Raw genomic sequence first — 20,894 nt, forward strand, 5'->3', positions numbered from 1 at the left:
TCATCCAAGTAATGTACCACCGCCCTGTCCCCCGCCTCAACCTGCACCACCCATTCAAGAAAAGAACTAAACTTTTCGAAATAGGAGCAAGAAATGGAGCATCCCATGGGGAGGCACAAATCCACATAGTAGCCCCCTTCGAAAAGACACCCCAGCAGGTGATGACACGCTGGGTGGACAGGGAGCAGCCGGAAAGCCGCTTCAATGTCAACCTTTGCCATAAGAGCCCCACGCCCAGCCTTCTTCACCAGCTCGACCGCCTGGTCGAATGATGCATAAGAGACCGAGCACAGCTCCTTATCAATGTCATCGTTAACTGACCCGCCCTTAGGGTACGACAGGTGGTGAATGAGCCGAAACTTCCCGGGCTCCTTCTTAGGGACCACACCAAGAGGGGAGACCCGAAGGCCCTCCACCGGCGGTACCGGAAACGGCCCAGCCATCCTACCCAACATAACTTCCTTACCCAGCTTGTCCCGTACCACCCCTGGAAATTCCGCCACTGATTTTAGATTACGCGGGTGCCCCATGCTCTCTCTAGCCTGGAACGGGATATAGAAACCCTGCCCGAACCCGGCCCTGAGGAGCTCGGCGTCCGCCCTATTACCGTAGCGGCTTAGCCATGGTTCCATCGCGTCTAGCCTCACTGGGGTTAGTCCCCTGGGCAGCGGAAGCCCCTCCACCGCCAACCGCGGACCCGGCTCCCGATCCCCCGGACTTACCTTTCTTGAAGCAGCGCTGCAGCCCATGTGCCCCCCCGCAGCCGGAGCATTCATGCTTAAATCGGCAGGAAGCACCCCATTTGCATTGGCCTTCATTGAACAGCCAGCAGAGTCCCTTTTGCGAGGCGGCCGACGAGGCGGACTGTCCTTTCGCGCCAGCCGCATGCTGAAAGGGCTGCGCCTTCTGCGCCATCATCAGCTTCATCCAGAGAGGCAGGTCCATCTGGTCCCACCTCATACCCGGATTAGCCGCCAACCGCTGTCGGAACTGCTCGTCATACCGCCACCATGCCAGCCCGCCATAGGTGCGGTATGCCTCCCAAATCCCGTCCAAGTAGCAGAATAAGGAAGAGCAGACGCCCGGTGACTTTTCCCCTATCACGCTGGCCAAGACACAAAACGCCCTTAACCAGTTCCCAAAGGATTTCGGTATCTTGCGATACTTCTTCCGCTTCTCCTCTTCCTCCTTCTTCTCATCTTTTTTATCTTCCTCCTTGAGGTCAATAAATTCCTCCAAGGGAAGGAGAGAGAAGATCTCTAAGTACTCCCCCTTCCAGATCTTGTCTTTCACCTCCTGTTTAAGGTGGACCCCGAGCGGGCCGGCAAACGAGACGTATGCGTGCTGCCTTGCCGCATCCGACACCCCCCCAGTCAGTTCCTCCCGCTCGTTCCCAGCATCTCCAGGGCCGGGTGCGGCCCCTGCCTCTACACTGTTTGCCGGCGCCGCCGGGGGCCCCGCCCCAGGCCCACTAGCCGCTACCCCCTGCGCCCACACCTGCCCAACGCTCACCCCTGAACCACCCCCGCCCCCAATGAGTGGAGCAGTGATTGTAGTGTTTGTATTAGCGTGTCTGAGTGCAATGATCCGTTGGACTCACCGGCCAAGCCCCCGGAACCGGAAGCGCTCGGGGCTGCGATGGGAACTGCTGTGCTTCCACGAAGGGCAACGTCCACTGAAGTCCCGCCAACCGGGGAGCTCACCCGGTGCCTCCTGAACACTGATGAAGAGCGGCTCCATGACCTGAAACGAGGAGAAGAAGTCCTGGGCAGGGTGCACTGTTCCCCAGCAGCCCTCCCGTCCCGACCCAGGGAGCGCCTGCCGACCACCAAGGCCTCCCGGCACCCGCTGTCCTGTCGCTGCTTCCCAGGGGCCACACCCCGCGGGCTACGACTCCTACCGACACCACCTAAAACCTGCCCCCGTCGACCATGCCTGGGGGACCCCCCCCCTACCTCCTGCGGACCCACTAGATGAAGATCGACGTCGCCGCCTCTCGAAATGCCTACCGGCCCTAGCGCACCTAACTGGGGAGGGACTCCCACTGCTAGACCCAGAACCCGACCTAACACCGGGCCGACCCCGCCTACGCCCCCCCCTCTCAGCCCCTGAACTACTAAGGGCCCCACCCTCCTCACCCCCACTGCGCCCTGAAAAACTGCCCCTACGCTTCCCCCCCCTAACCTCCACTACCCCCTTCCCAGCCCTCCTAGCCAAACCCCCTGACCTACCAGAGGGAAGAGCCCTCTGCCTGCCCTCCTCCCCTACCTCCCCTTCTCCGGCCTCCCTACCACTGGACCCCTGTGCCACAACAGCCCGACCACCCCCTGCCACCTTCTGCCCTCGGCTAACCGGCCCCCCCTCCCCCACTACCAGTCTCTTAGGGGAAGCCCGACCCCCCTTTTCCCCTACAGCCTGGGCCCTGTCCTTCCCACGAGTACCCTTAACGCCAGCCACATCATGGGGGGCCCCTTGAGGATCCCCAGCACTTGCCTGCTGCTTCCGGCTCGCCAGGGGCCCTCTCCGGGTCGTCCTGCCCTGGGCCCCGTCCTTCCCGGCCTCCAGTGTAGTGGGTGCCCTCCCGGGCTGCATCCCAGACGGGCCAGGCCCTGGAGAGGGCCTTTCTTCAGCCGCACGCCTCCGCACGCCAGGTGCCACCCCACCCGGTCCGGGGTGCGCACCGTCAGCCTCTGCAGCCGCCACCCGCCGGGAAGCACCTCGCCTAGGCCCGGGCCGCACCGCGGGAGGCGGGGCCTCAACCACGGGGTCCGCGGGCCTGCTGTACGTGCCGCTTCCGCCCGCGGCCTCCATTCCGCCGACACCTCCATCCTCCAGTCCCGATCCAGGACTCAGACGCCGCGGAGGCCTCCTGGCCCGTTGCGGCCTCTCTCCGCCGCCATCCCTCTCCGCCGCCGCCGTCAGGATCTGGTCCAGTTGGGCCCGAACCCAGCCCGCGTCCTGTCGCAGCGCCGCCGTCCGGATTCCAGCCAGCAACCTCTCCACGTCTTCCATGGCCCTGCAGAGGAGACAAAAAGGGGAAAACCTTACCCAGCAAAGCAGTGTACACCAGGGTGCACACAAACTCGGCTAGGTAAGAAATTAAATGTGCTCTGCCTAAAATGGCTGCCTATTTAAGTAGACCAGCCCTATTACCCACAACCACCCAGTCCTGGCCGGCTCCTCCTAAGCCCGCCTCCTAACCCCTGTCAAGGCCCTCCTCCGCTAAGCTGCGCTTTGGCTCCTTGGGGCTACATTATCGGAGTTAAATCCATGTAGTGTAATGTATGTTATGTGTTTTATACAGCATTTGGCACGTTGTTTGTTATTATCCATTATATCACATATAGATCTAAGTGAACTAATGGGCACCTGTGAAGACCCCAGCTCTTCAACAAAACCATGAGAGACTCCATAGAAAGCATTGCACCAACACACATATGCACTGTCAAAAACCAACAACAATGCACCATAGTTTGATAGCATCACAAGAGAAATGAGAACAGGCCGTAAACTCAAAAGAAAGTGGCGCAGGACACATGATCCAGAGGATAAAGACGCTCTTACCAAACATCTAAATGAATATCAATTCAAGATAACTCAGAAAAAATCTTCATTATAGACCCAGCCAACTGTTTTGCACAGTAGAAAGGCTCTGCAACCCAGCATGCATGCATATCCCCATCAACTTTTCTTAGGATAAGTATGAAGCCTCTATCACAGCAAGCCAAACAGTTACACACCAGAACCACTACAATGGAATGCCAGATTGCCCCAATTTATGGTCCACTTTTACAAATGTGGATATAAAGGGAGTTAAAAGAACCATGCAAAAGTTACACCCTACTACGTGTGACTGAGACCCTGCTTCAACTCAACTCATATCTGGATGCATTGAAACACTCGCCCCAGCCCCCCAAAATAGTGTTCACTAAAAACTGGAGACTTCCCAGATCCTCTAAAATAAACTGTGGTAAACTGTGAAGTTCCACAAGGATCCATCTTGTCTCCCATGTTATTCACAATTTACTTGCGACCACTGGGGGACATCATTAGGCGGCATGGCCTAAGGTATCATTGTTATGCTGATGAAACACAACTCTATTTCTCCTTTGCTCCAGATACCACAGAACCAACATGCCGCATCAAAAGTTACTTAGCAGACCTCATAGAATGGATGAATGCTAGTTGTTTTAAAGTAAACACGGCAAAACAGAGTTACTCTTGGTGAGGGGAACCCCGGGCAACAAAAATATCCCATGATCACCCGAATGACCTGGAGCTTGGAGGCTCTAAAATCGTTAGTTCATCAAGGGTACGAAACCTTGGAGTTCTGATTGACATTCCATTGACTCTGGACTATCATTTAAACAGCAGATTTCCTCTGTCATAAAATTTGCCTACTTTCATCTGAAAAACATAGCCAGGATACAACACTTAATTCCACCGGATGATATGCCAACATTAATCCATGCATTTGTATCCTCTCGGCTAGATTACTGCAATGTACTTTACTTGGGCTTCCCAGAAAAATAACTCCATTGCCTTCAGACTGTACAAAATGCAGCAGCCAGACTACTGACCAATCAAACTTGCTCCTGCCACATAACACCTGTTCTCCACTCCCTGCATTGGCTTCCAATTAAATGGCGAACATATTTTAAAATTGGCATGCTAACCTTCAAAGCATTAAATAATAAAGGCGCACAGTACCTGAAAGAGCTCCTGATAACCTACATTCCATCCCGTTCACTTCGGTCAGACAGCCAATCCCTCCTGTCAGTGCCAAGAATAAAGACAGACTCAGGTTACAAGGCATTCAGCCACGCTGCCCCTACTTTCTGGAACTCTTTACTGTGTGCAATCAGAGAGGCACCGTCCTTACAGACTTTTTTAAAAAAAGACCCACCTCTTCTAACAGGCATTCAGTTCGCTCATCTGACGTTCAGAAACCCCTAACTTTTATGTCTTTATGTTTGTTTTTTTGTAAAGTGCTTTGAGTCTCACAGGGAGAAAAGCGCTATAAAAATCGCAAATTATTATATTATTATTGTCTATGTGGTACAGCGTATATTATGTATTTGGTCAGCATTTATTTCGTGCATAGCAGTGTGTAATATCTGGTCTGTATTTCTATTTTCACAGAGCATTGTATAATATGTGACCAGTCTTCATAGCTACACAGAGAGAAAAGTGTGTATTTTCAATCGTTACGTCTGCACAGAGCTGTGCATGTTGTGCAATATTGTATTTGTATTCCAGTGAGATAATTGTATCTTCTATTTTGTATTGAAATGTGTTACACCTTCTTATGTAAGTACTATGTTGACCTTATTTAAAATGGGGTTCCTGTTTAAACATTCCAGGGCTTTTTTTTTTACTCTAATTCTGTCCCTAGATAAAGTTTAGTGCTACATCCTTTATGTCATCCAGTTAATTGCATTGTGATTGGCTGGACGTACATATGGTTGAAATAGCACCACTCATGGCATAAGATATCTCGAAAATGGGTTGACATAAAATAAGAATTATAAAGGGCGAATCTGGGTAGGGGCACTGCTGGATTTGTGACATATCCATCATAAACACAAATAAACATATTTGCAAGCATGCACATAATGACAAATACCTGTCCTACACATATTTAGGCATGAATCTTCTGCAATGCTTGCTTTCTTCTTGACAAATCAATTAAATATGTCCCCCCCTGTATGTGTAGTGGACTTAGTGAACTGGGGTTCTGGCAATTTGTTTAACCCCTTTGTTCCCCGGCGGCGATCGGCGGTGCTCCCTGGGGCCATGTGATCGCTCAACAGAGCGGTCACATGGTCACAATAGGTGTCCATGTGTCTGCCTGCAGGGGGACTGTCTGTGCTGACAGGCACTCTCCCTGCTCGTGTAAAATCAAAGAAAAAATATAGTTAATGTTAATAATAAAAAAAAAATTATATATGTGTGTATATATATGATATATAGACATATATTATATCTATATAATATATGCCTATATATCATATATATAATATCATACTATATGTATTTTTATATTAATATGTACATATATTAATATAAAAATACACTTATAATTAAATTACACACGTATATATAATATATATAATAACTATATATATTGTATATATATATTATTATAAAATACAAATAATAAGTAATTTAAATTAAATTAAAAAAATTAAAAATAATAAAAAAATTTAAAAAATTATATATCTATATGAAATTGTATTCTAACTGTATTTTGATATTAAAATATATACATTTATATCAAAATACACTTAGAATGAAATTGTATATATATATATATATGTATATATAAATAAATACAAATAATACGAAATATACATTTGTTTATATACAAAATTTCATAAATAATTATATAAATATACACGTAGACTTCAAATATATAAATGTGCATATATATTTAAATTCTACGTGCGTATTTATGTAATATTTTTACATAATTAAATAATTTTATTAATTGCAATTTGAGGGACCTGCCTGCCAACCCAGGCTGAAATTGCAGAGAATTTAATTTGCTAGCACTGTATTTTACCCTGTAATACCCTGTATTTTAATCTGTACATGGGGGGGTACCGTTTTACTCGGGAGACTTTGCTGAACACAAATATTAGTGATTCTAAAAAGTAAAACCTATCACCTATCACGATGATATTGTCAGTGAAAGTGACTTTTTTCAAATTTTTCACACACAAACAGCACTTTTACTGATGAAATAATTGTTGTGATACGTTTTCCTGTTTTGAAACACTAATATTTGTGTTCAGCAAAGTCTCCCGAGTTTAACAGTACCCCCATGTACAGATTTTATAGTGTTTTTGAAAGTTACAGGGTCAAATATATGGGTCAAATATTTTTACATTGAAAGGTTGGTTACGTTGCCAGGTGGCCAGGTTGGTTACGTTGCCTTTGAGAGCGTATGGTAGCCCAGGAATGAGAATTACCCCCATGATGGCATACCATTTGCAAAAGAAGACAACCAAAGGTATTGCAAGTGGGGTATGTCCAGTCTTTTTTAGTAGCCACTTAGTCACAAACACTGGCCAAAATTAGCGTTCAATTTAGTTTTTTACTTTTTCACACAAACAAATATGAACGCTAACTTTGGCCAGTGTTTGCGGCCTTGGTGGCTACTAAAAAAGACTGGACATACCCCATATTGAATACCCTGGGTTGTCTACTTTAAAAAAAAAAATGTACATGTGGGGTGTTATTCAGAGAATTTTGACAGATAATAGTGTTACAATGTCACTATTGATAAATTTGAAAAAATTTATGTTTTGAAACCACAATATCCTAATTGTACCTATAGCCCTATAACTTGCAAAAAAAGCATAAAAGCATGTAAACACTGGATATTTTAAAACTCAGGACAAAATTTTGAATCTATTTAGCAGTTTTTTGTATTCGCTTTTGTAGATGAGTAAAAGATTTTTCAAGTAAAAGTCAAAAAACATGTATTTTTTTCATTTTTTTCATCATATTTTTTTATTTTTTTAAAATTAAATTACATGAGATTATATAAATAATGATATGTAAAGAAAGCCTATTTTGTCCTGAAAAAAACAACATATAATTTGTATAGGAACAGTAAATGAGAGAGCGGAAAATTACAGCTAAACACAAACACCACAAAAGTGTAAAAAGAGGCCTGGTCGCAAATGTACAACATCGCAAAAACAGTCCAGTCCTTAAGGGGTTAATAACTAGGGGCAGAGTATAAGGGTGCAGTGGGCTGTTGACACAGTTACCCCTGCTGACAGACAATCACAAATGCTCCTGGTTTTCTGAGTGAAAGCGTTTCCCTTAGTCCTCCCCCTGGAACTGTCCATGGGATTAAAGCATAATTACAATTCTACTGAGAAAAAGACAGGGGACTAGTTTAACCCCTTAAGGACCAAACTTCTGGAATAAAAGGGAATCATGACATGTCACACATGTCATGTGCCCTTAAGGGGTTAAAGGGACACTATAGTCACCTGAACAACTACAGATTTTCAGAGAAAATACAGTGTTTACATTGATTGATAGGAATACCACCAGTGGCCGTCACTAAGAAGGCCACCAGAGGGACTTCCTATCATGCATGGCCCTAAAAAGGCCTTGTACACGTCAGACGTATTAAAATACGTCTGACGTGTGAAGGAGAGAGAAGGCACTGTGTGTGCGCCTTCTCTCTCCTGCCTGTCAGCCGAGGAGAGGGGGCGGGCAAAGACCGCGAGCTGAGCTTCCAAATGGAAGCGTCTGATTGCTCCCTGCTCGCCCGCCTATTTTGTCATTTTGGCGAAATAGGGGGCGCGGCATCACGAGGCTCCCGGCACTGGAACCAGGTGAGTAAAATGGGTTGGCTGGAGAGTCCCTTTAAGGACACATGACATGTCATGATTCCCTTTTATTCCAGAAGTTTGGTCCTTAAGGGGTTAAAGCAACGTGAAACACCCTGCCAAGCTACTGTCTGCATAATTAACACTCAAAGCACTATAACCACTAAAAGCTTCTGTAGTGATTATGGTGGCACTGCCTACTTGGAGTTCACTAGTTTACTGGGTAGTGGGCACCCGCCACAGCCACCTTTTTAGATGGAAGCTCTTCCACTGAGCAAAGTGTTGCTGTGCAAGGTCATACACATTGACTGGGATCAGTGAGCACTCTGCTGATACTTTAGGCCAGAGGCGCCCAAAAGGTATATCCCCAGATGTTACAACTACAACTCCCATCATGTTTTGCATGACTTTGCATGCCTTTAGAATTACAAAGCATCATGGAAGCTGTAGTTTTAAACATCTGGGGATCTAACTTTTGGGCACCCATGCTCTAAGCCTACAAGCCAGCTTTGCATGGCAGAGCTTAGCTCGTTGCAGAAGCTTCTGTCTGAAGAGAAAGTGCTCTTAATGGTTTGACTACTTAGTCTGGGAGGGCACCAGGACAATCCAGGCACTGTAATGATACAGAAGACTGTAGTGGTTATGGTGCTTGGAATGTACCTGTGAGATATGTGTTGTCCCTGCCTTACATCTGCTTATATCAGATCATTAAATTCACTGCTTCCATCACAGCGGCATACTCTATGTTTGACCTTGACAAATTTTTTCTTTATGCCTTCCCCCTCAACCCCCCAAAACGATCTGATTGTAGGAATGTTATGATCTTAAAATTTAATTTACTCTTTGGTAGGAGGAAGGGAAGCTGTAATTTTCAGAAAATTTGCAGACATTATATTGGTGCAGTGGGCTCCTGGCAGAGAAAGTTGTTCCTCTACAAGCTGGTTATAATTCCCAGAGTATAATTGTAGGTAAGTGACTCTTTCAGGACTAAATATTGTTTTGCAAGTAAAAACATGTACACATAATTTGGTAGCGAAGGGGTTAAATGGTTTAATGTGTAAAAGGTAACAATACAGTCATGCAATAATGACATGTACATTACATTAGTGAATTAGTACATTACAATAGTGAATACCATGACCTCAATTTAATATTGTTGGAATGGATATTTTTTTCAAATTATTTAATAATTTTGGACTGACTTTAAAAATATTAAAATAAAAATAGAATAATAATATATATATGTATACAAATAAAAATGAGAAAAAAATTATATTTTTCATAATATTAAATCATTTGAAAAGCTTATCCAACAATATTAAATCAATGCCTATATGGTCTATTTAAGGGGCGAGGTGAAATATTTGAAGCAATGTTTAAAACTTTTTATTTTTCCTGTTTAAAGGAACACTATAGTCACCAGTACCACAACAACTTAATGTAGTGTTTACATTGGTGCCTAGTAACATCTCTAGTGGCAGTCACTCACACGGCCACAAGAGGTGCTTTTTAGTCTAGTGCAGAACTGTGTTTATTAACACTGTGAGGTGCTGTGGGATATCTTGGTGAATTATAAATTCCAATAATAATAATATAATAAGCCACGCCTCCAAGCTCTCTGGGTATGAAAGCCACAACTGTGTTTCTTGGCTATCATACCCAACCATATCTTGAAGTCAAGCGCGTGCACAGTGCTGTCATGGTTTTTAATAGAGAATCATTACATGCAATGCAGTGTCATGCATGGGTCTACGTCCCCCAATGTCCTTCTATGAGAAGAATTGGATTGGTCTGTCATGACAAAGGGCATCAGGACTGTAGCGTTAGCAATACAGATATGTATTTCTATCGCTTGTGTTCCTTTAAGAATGCACAATCTTTTCTTGGTGGCAGAGGAGTTGCAAGGAACAGAACCTGTGTCTCATTATCACGCACAAACCTCTGAGAAAGCCCCCTCTCGCTGTGCAGGTCACTTTAATGGTCCCATTTCAGACCCGTATATCACTTGTGCCATGTAAGGAGGGTATCTACTCCTACATCGATGACTTAGAGCAGACAGACTCTGCTCTAGCGTCCAAACACATCAACTAGAACTGACAATCCTGTCATACATCATCAGAACATAGCCACACATTGCAGCTGGCTGAGAGCAAGACTCGATATAAAACACCCCCTCCTAAAATATGAAAACAGGAGGGAAAACCCATAAGTTCATTGTAACGGACGTTCTATACTTTCATAATGTGACGTGTGTGGGTGTATGTATCTGTGTGTAAATAGACAGTTGCATAGACCTGTGTGGGTATAGGTACATCTGTGTGTAAATTGTAGTGTATATGTGTCTGTTATTTGTGTGAGAGGGTTTACGTGTATTTGTTAGTGTAGGTGCCTGGATGAAGATTTTTGTCATTTATTGAATATATGCATTTGAGAGTGTTTGTATGTTAATATGTTAATGCTTCTTAAGTAGACAGGGGGGCCTTTATGTTTGCTGTAACTGCTAAAAGGGCTCTGATCTTCTGGTTGCTAAAAGAAGTGCAGCTCTCATCTCTCATCTTCATATTAATCAAATAATTTGTTTAATAATTAAAACAATGAACTTTGTCCATGTCACCATGGGGGTTTATTCGTAAAACGGTGAGTTGTACTGATGTCATAATCTATAAATTGAATTTAAAGTAGAACTGTCACTTTTCTGGAACTTCCGCCAATGAATAAAATACGACTATTCAATAAAGTGAGAGCTCTGTCACCTCAAACTTACCTTTCTCCTATTGTTTCCTCTGTTTGTCCTCTTTTGGAATCTGTTCTTCTTTTCTTCATTTCTGATCTACTTCTCTTAAAAACACAAAATAAATAGGGACCACTTTGACTTACGTTTTCCTATGCTTGACAATTGTGACAAAAGAGTGGAGCTTAAGACAAGCTTCACTTTTCTTCGTCAGGCTAACAATGGGTGAAACTTGCCTTAAGCTCCAACCTTTCTCAAAGTGTAGGAGAAATACATAAGGCAAAGTAATACCTACCTTGCCTTATGTTTGAAAGAGAACTAGATCAGAAATGAAGAACAGGTTCTGAAAGAAAATGAGAAGGGGAAACAAAAGGAGAGGGGCAAGTTTAAAGTGATAAAGCCACAAACCAAAGCCAAAACAGCTGAACTGGAAACGTTCTCCAAGTCAAATATTCTTGCAGTTCAATCACTTTGGCCTTAAATTTGAAATTCACATTGTATTCTCTCTGAAATCCCAACAATTCCCATTTTAGTAAATATAATTTATATCTAGTGTTAACCAATTTTTAAATGAGATGGTTATTTAAAAAAAAAAAAAATGTTTATTGTTCGGTCCAGGCACAGGCATGGTACACAATGCAAATGAAGAGAACAAAATGGCTTGAAAGGGCAACATTTATAGAAATAACTGACAGTGATCAAAGATGAAGGAGTCTAGTTCCAGGATAGATATATGGATTTATGGATTTATGAGGAGATATAGCAAGGCATAACAGGTGCTATTTTGGGTACAAAGTGATATATGTTGAGAGGCATTTTACTGGATTCCATGGTGACTGGTACTTATTGAACACTTTGCCAAAAAATAGCACCTGTTTTTTTCCTGATAAATCTTGTCCTTTAGTTTTTTATTCAACCTAGTGATACCTTCACTGGCCACTCCTCATATAGCTGTTAGAGATCCTTCCTGGGTCATGGCTGCCTAAAATGTATCCAAACATTCAATATCTCCTCCCTCTGCATGCAGACACTGAACTTTCCTCATAGAGATTCATTGATTCAATTCATCTATATGAGGAGATGCTGATTGGCCAGGGCTGTGTTTGAATCATGCTGGCTCTGCCCCTGATCTGCCTCTTTGTCAGTCTCCGCCAATCCTATGGGGAAGCAATGTGATTGGCTCAGACCACCACTTCTGATGATGTCAGCAGGCAGTGGGCAGGTCAAAAGGAAACATGGACAATCTATGCAGCTGTAGGCTTGAATTCAAGTAAGATTTTACTTTATTTTTAGAGGCATGAGGGAACCAGGGTGGCTAGATGGTGATTTTAACCCTGTAGGGTCGGGAATACATGTTTGTGTTCCTGACCCTATAGTGCTCCTTTAAATATGTTTGGCATGACAAGTATTAATTATAGGGTTAGTTCAAGCGCCATGGCCAATACAGTGATTTGAAGTGGTAATAGTGCTTGGAGTCTGTATGTTCAGAGCGTACAGCTGATACCAGTGAGTGTCACGATTGGCATCCAGCGTCTGCAACTAAGTTGTTGGGACAGCGTGCTGTTCTATTGTCAAATTTGGACTATTTGAGTGTTGTTGCCCCTCTAGGGCCAAAGAAGCCAGGATCTCTGGCATAATGATACATTTATTTTTCTCATTCTAGAAATATTTGGACCACTTGAAAATAGTTTGACAAAACTATGCGGCCATAGAAATTATAGACGATAATCTCGAAAAGGTTCTGCTTCTCAGAGTGTCCTTTTGACACCTGTTAACGCCTGCATTTTAACATTTGTTCTAGAAGCATGGCAACATCCAAATATTTTAATACAGTCATACCATATCCACTTTAAAGGAGCAGTACGGTCCTTCTGTTTTTCTTTTCTTCTGGGATCAGTGAAGCAGTTCATGATTTGCTTCACTGCCTTAGCTTTTTCAATTCTCTGCAGTATTTTTTTACAGAACAGCTGCCAGAGCACTTACCTCCCAGCTTCCTCTGCTGTCACATGATTCAGTGAATTAATCCAGCCAGAGGAAAGTCGCTTCTGTGCGCATGGATCTGTGTGTGCACATGCTATGGGAACAATCATGATCACATCAAATTATTTCCTCCCTATGACATTTGAGTTTAGCTCTGATTTCAAATGGCAACTCCAACAATGCCAACCGCTTCACTGTTTCACTGTGCTTAAAAGAAATATAAGGCCTGCGGTAGACAGCCAGAGATGGATGGATGGATGGATTGTACGCTCGTACAAGCTGGGTCCTCATCAAGCTATTGTTTCTGTAACAATTTGTAATAGTCTCATTTATTATTGTCCCCCTTTAAAACATTGTACATTGGCACTACATAAATGCCAATAATAATGATGGATGGACGAATAGATGGACGGATGGCTGGATAGGTAGACACAGATAGGCCAACAGAAAATATATAGACAATAATTGAAAGTGATGGATTTATCACTGATATAGCCGTATTATGTTGTATACATTTTTATTGTCATCATTAAATAGTGTATCTCCTTTTTTAGGGAACGGCTATAATTTTTCTCACTATTTTTTTACTTTATTACTTTCATGTTGATTAGATTTCAGATCTCAAAAATGAAAAAAAAAAGTTTTAAAGTTTTAAATGCCCATCATGCATATCTTGGAGACATAGAGGTTAACACAGTAAAGGAGTTTAAGCATGCGTGGGATAGGCATAAGGCTATCCTAATTATAAGATAAGGCCAGGGACTAATGAAAGTATTTAGAAAACTGGGCAGACTAGATGGGCCGAATGGTTCTTATCTGCCGTCACATTCTATGTTTCTATAATCTCAATGATAACTACATCTGTTTGGCTTGAGTTCTGCAACAGCAACGACATAGTTCATGGAATTGGCCACCAGGACCTGAACTGGCCACCAGGACCTGAACTGGCCACAAAACAAAAAAAACAGGAAACAAGAAGTACTAGTAACAACTATCAGTGGCTTCCTGATCAAACTCTCATGATGGCATCCGGAGGGGGAGGGATGACAACCAAAACAGTGCCACTCTGCACAACATACACACAGACACAAACACACAGAAAGTTTATACACTGCGTGGGGCTCCTGCACATCACAAATCTATGCAGGAGAGAAGGATGTGGTGGTGGTGGTGGCAATTTCTCCTTTTATTGTGTGTGCATTCAGGAGAGGGGGGAGAGCGAGAAGGGGGGGATAAGAGTTTATTTTTTGTCATCTTCCCGAGACAGCTACTCATTCATCCAGATCACAGCTAAAAAAAAAAAATATAAATAAAAAAAAGCTGGTCGCAGAAATTAGCAGTTTCGGCTCAGCAGCAAAGTCGCCAGCCTGTGAAGGCAGAGAGAAATTGACTAATTAGCAATGCGCACTAAAACTTGACGGTTCTTTATAGAGAGAGAGATGAGAGAGGGATGGGGAAAGGGAGGGGGTGGAGGGGGGAGGGCTTGGTTTCCCCCCTTTTCTTTCTTCCAAAGATGTTTGAAATCGCAGTCATTTACGCTCGACAATTTTTACAATAGCCTTGAGCCATAATTTTGCCAGGCTCCTCAGCATCCATCCCCCTTGCATGGTCTCTCTCCACTGGCCATGCACGACCATTTCTCTCCCCAACCGTGGATTTCCTATTACTCTCGTCACGACTCACTGAGCCCCAGGCCCAAGGATAATGATGTGTTGTTTCTTGGTAGCATAATTTGTCACACGTACATTTTTTTTCCCTTCTTCTTCTCTTGCAGAAAACCTCTGCTCACTCTCTCCCTCTCTCCTCTTCTCTCTCTTTCTCTCAACCTCTCACATTCTTTCTTCCTTTACTCTGTTTGCTAATTCACCATGATCAAACGATGAACGACAAAATAAATGGTATAGAGTGACTGCCTGGAGTTTGGGAGCCAGAAGGTTGTGGTTTGTTTGTTTTTTTGTTATATTGTATCTGGAGGAAGCCCCACAGAACGTTAGGATAAGGAAGGAGTTTAATCCTGTTTTGGGGTGGGAACCTAAAGTGATCCTAGACTTTGGCATCTGGTTGTGAGCAGGTAAGTTTCTTGGCCTTGTATATCTCTGTGTGTTCTTTTTATTCCTTTCTATGGAAGCAAAAAGGGGGCTACGGTGGGGAGGGGGGTCAATTGTGGCCAAATAAACTCTAAATTAAAAAACGGAAAAAGAATGGGTAGAAGGGAGGAGGTGGGGACATTGCATGGGTCCAGCTGAAAGGAACTCTTTCAACAAATACTGTATTTATCTGACACATGGTGGTAGAGAGGATGGTGAAAGTAACACAGGGTACCAGAAAAGCCTTTAACTCACTGGCAGCCAGAGTAGTGTGTGCTGATAAGGTATGTGGTCGCAGATCTGCTCCTATGCAGGAGCTGCAGCAGGGACTGTGATCCAGTAGGATATCCTATGGAGAGGGTCAGTAATATGTCCAAGAGAGGGGCTCATCTAGCAGGGGATCATATGGAGTGGGTCTGACTATAACATGCAGGAGACTGTCAGCATGTGCTTCCTCCTACGGTGCAGCTATTACCAGCTATCGGATTACATGCCAGCAACCTCTCGGGCTTTGCAAGAGCTATAGTGAATTTTTAGGCGATCAATAAGTAATGATACGATGGGGTGCATGTTGTCACCTGACCCCCCGGCAGTTGTTGTGCCTTGTATGCCCAGCCAGCAGAGAGGCGACTGGAGGTAGGGGAGAACCCAGCGCTTATTGAATAGTATTCCCCACTTTTCGGCTCGCTTCAGGGGCAAGTACTGCGATGGGTTTCCCTGTAAACAGAACTTAACGCCGCTCTGACAATTCGTTCTGTTCTAGAATGCTGAGGTTTGTAGACTGATCGCTGAAATCAATAGGCTAGAATGAGAATGTATTGAAGTGGTCACATTAAAAAAAAGTTAAGTTGGCCACTTGTTTTGTTTGTGGCGAGAGTCACAGGGACTAGCTTGTTCATTATATATGATACACTGTGTTTAATTTCGGCGGCACCAATACGAATTTTGAATATCCCTAAATATTGTTGTAAGAAGCTTTATTGTTCTTAGTGTTTTGCAATGTTTCAGATATTGTCCCTGGATGCATTTGCAATCTACAACATTGTTCTATCCCGTTTACCAGGGGTAGCCGAAAGGTAAAACCATATGGGAGGTGTATTCCCCCGGTCTACCTTTCGGTCACTCCAGTCATATAGTTTTTTCTCTCCAATATTAGGAACAGCTGTGCGGAAACTGCCTTGCAATATATGGAAACAGAGCCAGGGAGACAGTTTTCCTGATGAGAGTATAATGTATTGAGTGGCTATTTTAAGGCTATACAACATGTAACCTGCCCAGTATCATTACTGTGTAGGGAAGGAATGGGAGGGATTACTTGAAGGAAGTAGAAAGCTTTTTACCTGTGACTCCTGATTCTTACAGGATGTGACTATATAGAAGCACTCATGCAGTTATACCTATATCACAAACAGCTCTTAAATTGCTTACTGAGAATGTTGGGAGTTGTTGTAAAAAAAAACAAAAAAAAAAACAACCTGTGTCTAACACACAGAGTTATTTTATTCACTGGGAACAGGTAGAATACATTAGCCAAAATAAAAACATGTTTCCCTTTGTAGCATATAATATGTTTTGATTTCCCCATCATCATATTAAAATGCGCCTCTACAGGTCACGGTTCATTTGTTAACTATAATCTTTACCTTTTTTTTCCTTCAGACAGTAAGCTAGTTAGGGGAGGGACATCCTCCCCACCTGTTAATGTTACTTGTAACATCATATTACTTGCATATTGTTGCAGACTATTGTACATCACCTCTGAGTATGTTGGTGCTTCACAAATATACTACTATTGTTAATCCTATTTTTACTTGACCTCAGTAATTCTCCCACAGTAATCACCCCTGTGCTATAAAAACAAGGACAAAACAACATTTACATAGATAATTGTAGGCGATATAATTTAATTTAATTTCGCTTTCAGAAATTTGGTGACAGATTTGCAATCTTTAATATAGTACCAGATGACATACAGCCCAGATGTAGCTCTTGAGTCATGCAGTCTATTCACCTGTTCACCATAGTTGTTTTTAATTCATTTATTTATTTTAAACATCGCAACTAGATCTCTGTTATCGTTATTAAACATGGAATAAACTAGGATGTATTTATTTGTCCTAAAAAGGATTGCATTAACATAAATGTTCCTTTATTTAGATTTAAATTTTATATGCATCTATCTTCAACACATTGCTATATTATTTTATTTTAAAAAACAAAACAAAAAACCCCCACATAAACCCAGTCATATGTATTATTAGGGATAGAAGGAACTCTTATATGTCTATGACCAATCAGAGCCATGTCTTTTTTGTTGTAATATTTATAGTTTGTTTAACGTAGTGTAGTGAAAAGTGTGTATAATAAAAGTGCATTATAACGTTTTCATAGGTTGTTCATATTTATGTTCGTATTTAAAAAGGAGATGTATTAGTCGTTGGAATTTATTTAGGGGGTTTTAAGAGGTTCAGACAAATGACTCTATACATAGGAAATAAAAGCTAAATGAGGAATTAAAGATAGTGTTAACGCAAGAACATTGTTGTTGTTATACATATAGAGCACCAACATGTTTCATAGTGTAGTACAACAGACAGCGAGAGAATGACTATATGCCGAGAAAATAGGGGGATGCATAAGCAAAATAAATAAATATTATTTACACAACTTTACACAACTGAATGAGTTGACTGAATGAATGTGAATTAATTTTTATGTAAGTAAAATACATTTTATATGACTTTGATTAATTAGTAGGTTATTACTTTGTTTTTTTTTATAATACAAGATTATGATTTGCATATGTTCCTAGATCTGTTCATCTAGACTCAAGAGCATTATTAACTGCTAATCAGTGGGTACTTTGTGCTGATACAAATGACATGTCTCTTTAAATGGCATAAAATATTCTGCAGTTCAGTACACCATCATTATTGCCAAACACAATAGGAGATTTATAGATAATTGCATTATAAACATTCAGATGACATTTTAGTGGGTGGTTTTATTAAATAAATGAATAAAACACAGTTGGGATGTTCAAACTACGATAAACAATGAAATCAGTTTATCGTGATATGATTATAATTTTTTTGTGAAGATTGGCAGGCAGTCCCTAAATACAAAGCTTGTCAATGCACTTCATATTTTAAAAGGGCATAACTGTAGTACTCATTTCCTTTATGTCTTCTGTCCTAACAGGTCTAAAAGACAGGTTGCACTTGAAGCCCGCCATGTCCAGATCGGGGGACAGGACTTCTACCTTTGACCCGAGCCATAGTGACAATCTACTGCATGGTCTAAATCTGCTTTGGAGGAAGCAATTGTTTTGTGATGTGACTTTGACAGCCCAGGGCCAGCAATTCCACTGTCACAAGGCTGTGCTTGCGTCTTGCTCCCAGTATTTCAGATCACTTTTCTCCAGCCACCCAGGCCAGGATGGGCTGCCCTCTGTCCCTAAGGACCAGCAACAGCAGACAGAGGAGCCAGGAACACCCTCCTCATCCCCAGACGACAAGCTTCTGGTGAGTCCCAGGGCCATTAACAATCTGGTTCTTCAGGGCTGCTCCTCAATAGGACTCCGACTGGTACTGGAGTATCTTTATACAGCCAATGTTACATTGTCATTGGACACAGTGGAGGAGGTCCTGTCTGTCAGCAAGATCCTGCACATACCTCAGGTTACTAAACTATGTGTACAGTTTCTCAATGACCAGATCTCTGTGCAGAACTACAAACAGGTGTGCAAAATTGCAGCCTTGCATGGTCTGGAGGAGACCAAGAAGCTGGCTAACAAGTACCTGGTAGAGGATGTCCTCTTACTCAACTTTGAAGAGATGCGTTCCATGCTGGACTCTCTCCCACCTCCAGTTGAGTCCGAACTCGCTCTCTTCCAGATGTCTGTGCTCTGGCTGGAGCACGATAGGGAAACGAGAATGCAATATGCACCAGACTTAATGAAGAGGCTTCGCTTTGCCCTCATACCAGCACCAGAGTTAGTAGAGAGGGTACAGTCAGTAGATTTCATGAGGTCTGATCCCGTGTGCCAGAAGCTACTTTTGGATGCTATGAACTACCACCTAATGCCTTTCAGACAACATTGCAGGCAGACCTTAGCCAGCAGGTGAGATTGTGCTTTTTTTGTTCTGTGACAATTAAATTAGTATCTGATCTGATAGACCTAAACTCTTCATGACGCCATTTTTTTTTTCAATGGGTGCCTTATATGGGCTCTGACATTACTTGCTATCATTATGTGATAGCATTGTTATTCACATCATTATATTGATAATGTGATGATGTTTTCTTGACGTGACAGTGGAGCAAAAAGATCATTAGGATAAACCAGTAGGCAAGGACATATCTATCAGATACTACAGTATCAATATAGTCTTCTACAGGCGAAGTGAAAAATAGATCTATTATTGTTTAATTTTTTTATTTTTTTTTTCAGACTTTTTAGAATGTAACAGCATGCAACAGTATATACAGGACATATATTGTACATACCCAGTAAGTCTGAGTTGGTGAGGTTTACAGAGTATTTTACACAGGTGAAGCAGACACTGTTGCAGATTCAACCACTGACTATCGTATATTTATTTTATGTGGTGTCACCATAAGCATGAGGCAGTGACATGGCTTAGCTTGCGGAGAGCCACGTGTAATTTATACTATAGCAATTTAATTTTGCAGCACAGGGTTTTATTATTCCTTTGCAAGAGCTCAACGCGTACTTTTATTCTTGCAGTTAGGCCTGACAAATGTCCCAGACACTTTAGGAAGCACCAGCTTACGTCAGAGAAACTCCTTAAAGAGGATCACAAAAAACACACTATCTATGTGATGTTAACGTTTTTTTGTAAATGGTTTAATGGTTAATGTGTGCATGGTTAATTACCTGAAGTGTGTATGGAACACATCTCCCAGCATGCAACTGACCTCCTCATGCTCACTGGTTGCTTTTTTTTTTACATCTTTGTAATATGCTTTATAACTAGCCAACAAAACAGGAAGTAAGAGTAGGGTAATTCCTGTGTTATAAGACATTAGAAAACATTTAGGTTATCACTAAAAATAAAGTTTAAACACATCATTTGTTGTTGTTTTCATGCTCTGTTAATCGTTGTAAAGATCATTTTTATGTTATGATTCCTTTTTTTTTTTTTTTTTAAATACGCAGTCTTGTCGAGATCTGAGAATTAATTAGGAAATTAACTCATGAAGCATTAACGTTGTAAGATCCATGTGTTTGTCTACTCACTTAATTTAGCTAGCCTATAAGTTTCATTAAAGGACCACTCTAGGCACCCAGACCACTTCAGCTTAATGAAGTGGTTTGGGTGCCAGGTCCCTCTAGGATTAGCCCTTTTTTTTAATAAACATAGCAGTTTCAGAGAAACTTCTATGTTTATAATAGGGTTAATCCAGCCTCCAAATCCTCTAATGGCTGTCTCACTGACAGTCGCTAGAGGCGCTTGCGTGATTCTCACTGTGAAAATCACAGTGAGAGCACGCAAGCGTCCATAGGAAAGCATTGTAAATGCTTTCCTATGAGACCGGCTGAACGCGCGCAGCTCTTGCCGCGCATGCGCATTCAGCCGAAAGGGAGGATCGGAGGAGGAGAGCTCCCCGCCCGGCGCTGGAATGAAGGTAAGTTTTAACCCTTTCCTCATCCCAGAGCCCGGCGGGAGGGGGTCCCTGAGGGTGGGGGCACCCTCAGGGCACTATAGTGCCAGGAAA

General features: G+C 42.6%; 1 protein-coding gene across 1 annotated transcript in view; it reads left to right on the top strand.

Annotated features, from left to right (window-relative positions):
• The first annotated feature begins 14,636 nt into the window (after nt 1-14,636).
• KLHL14 (kelch like family member 14) overlaps nt 14,637-20,894 on the top strand; it is a 70,903-nt gene continuing 64,645 nt past the window's right edge. Inside the window, exons 1-2 of the mRNA XM_063451437.1 lie at nt 14,637-15,136; nt 18,354-19,275. Of these exons, the coding sequence (XP_063307507.1) occupies nt 18,386-19,275 (890 nt within the window). The 5' untranslated portion in view covers nt 14,637-15,136; nt 18,354-18,385. The remainder of the gene's footprint in view (nt 15,137-18,353; nt 19,276-20,894) is intronic.

Source organism: Pelobates fuscus, chromosome 4 (genome assembly GCF_036172605.1).
Source record: "Pelobates fuscus isolate aPelFus1 chromosome 4, aPelFus1.pri, whole genome shotgun sequence".
Lineage (NCBI taxonomy): Eukaryota > Metazoa > Chordata > Amphibia > Anura > Pelobatidae > Pelobates > Pelobates fuscus.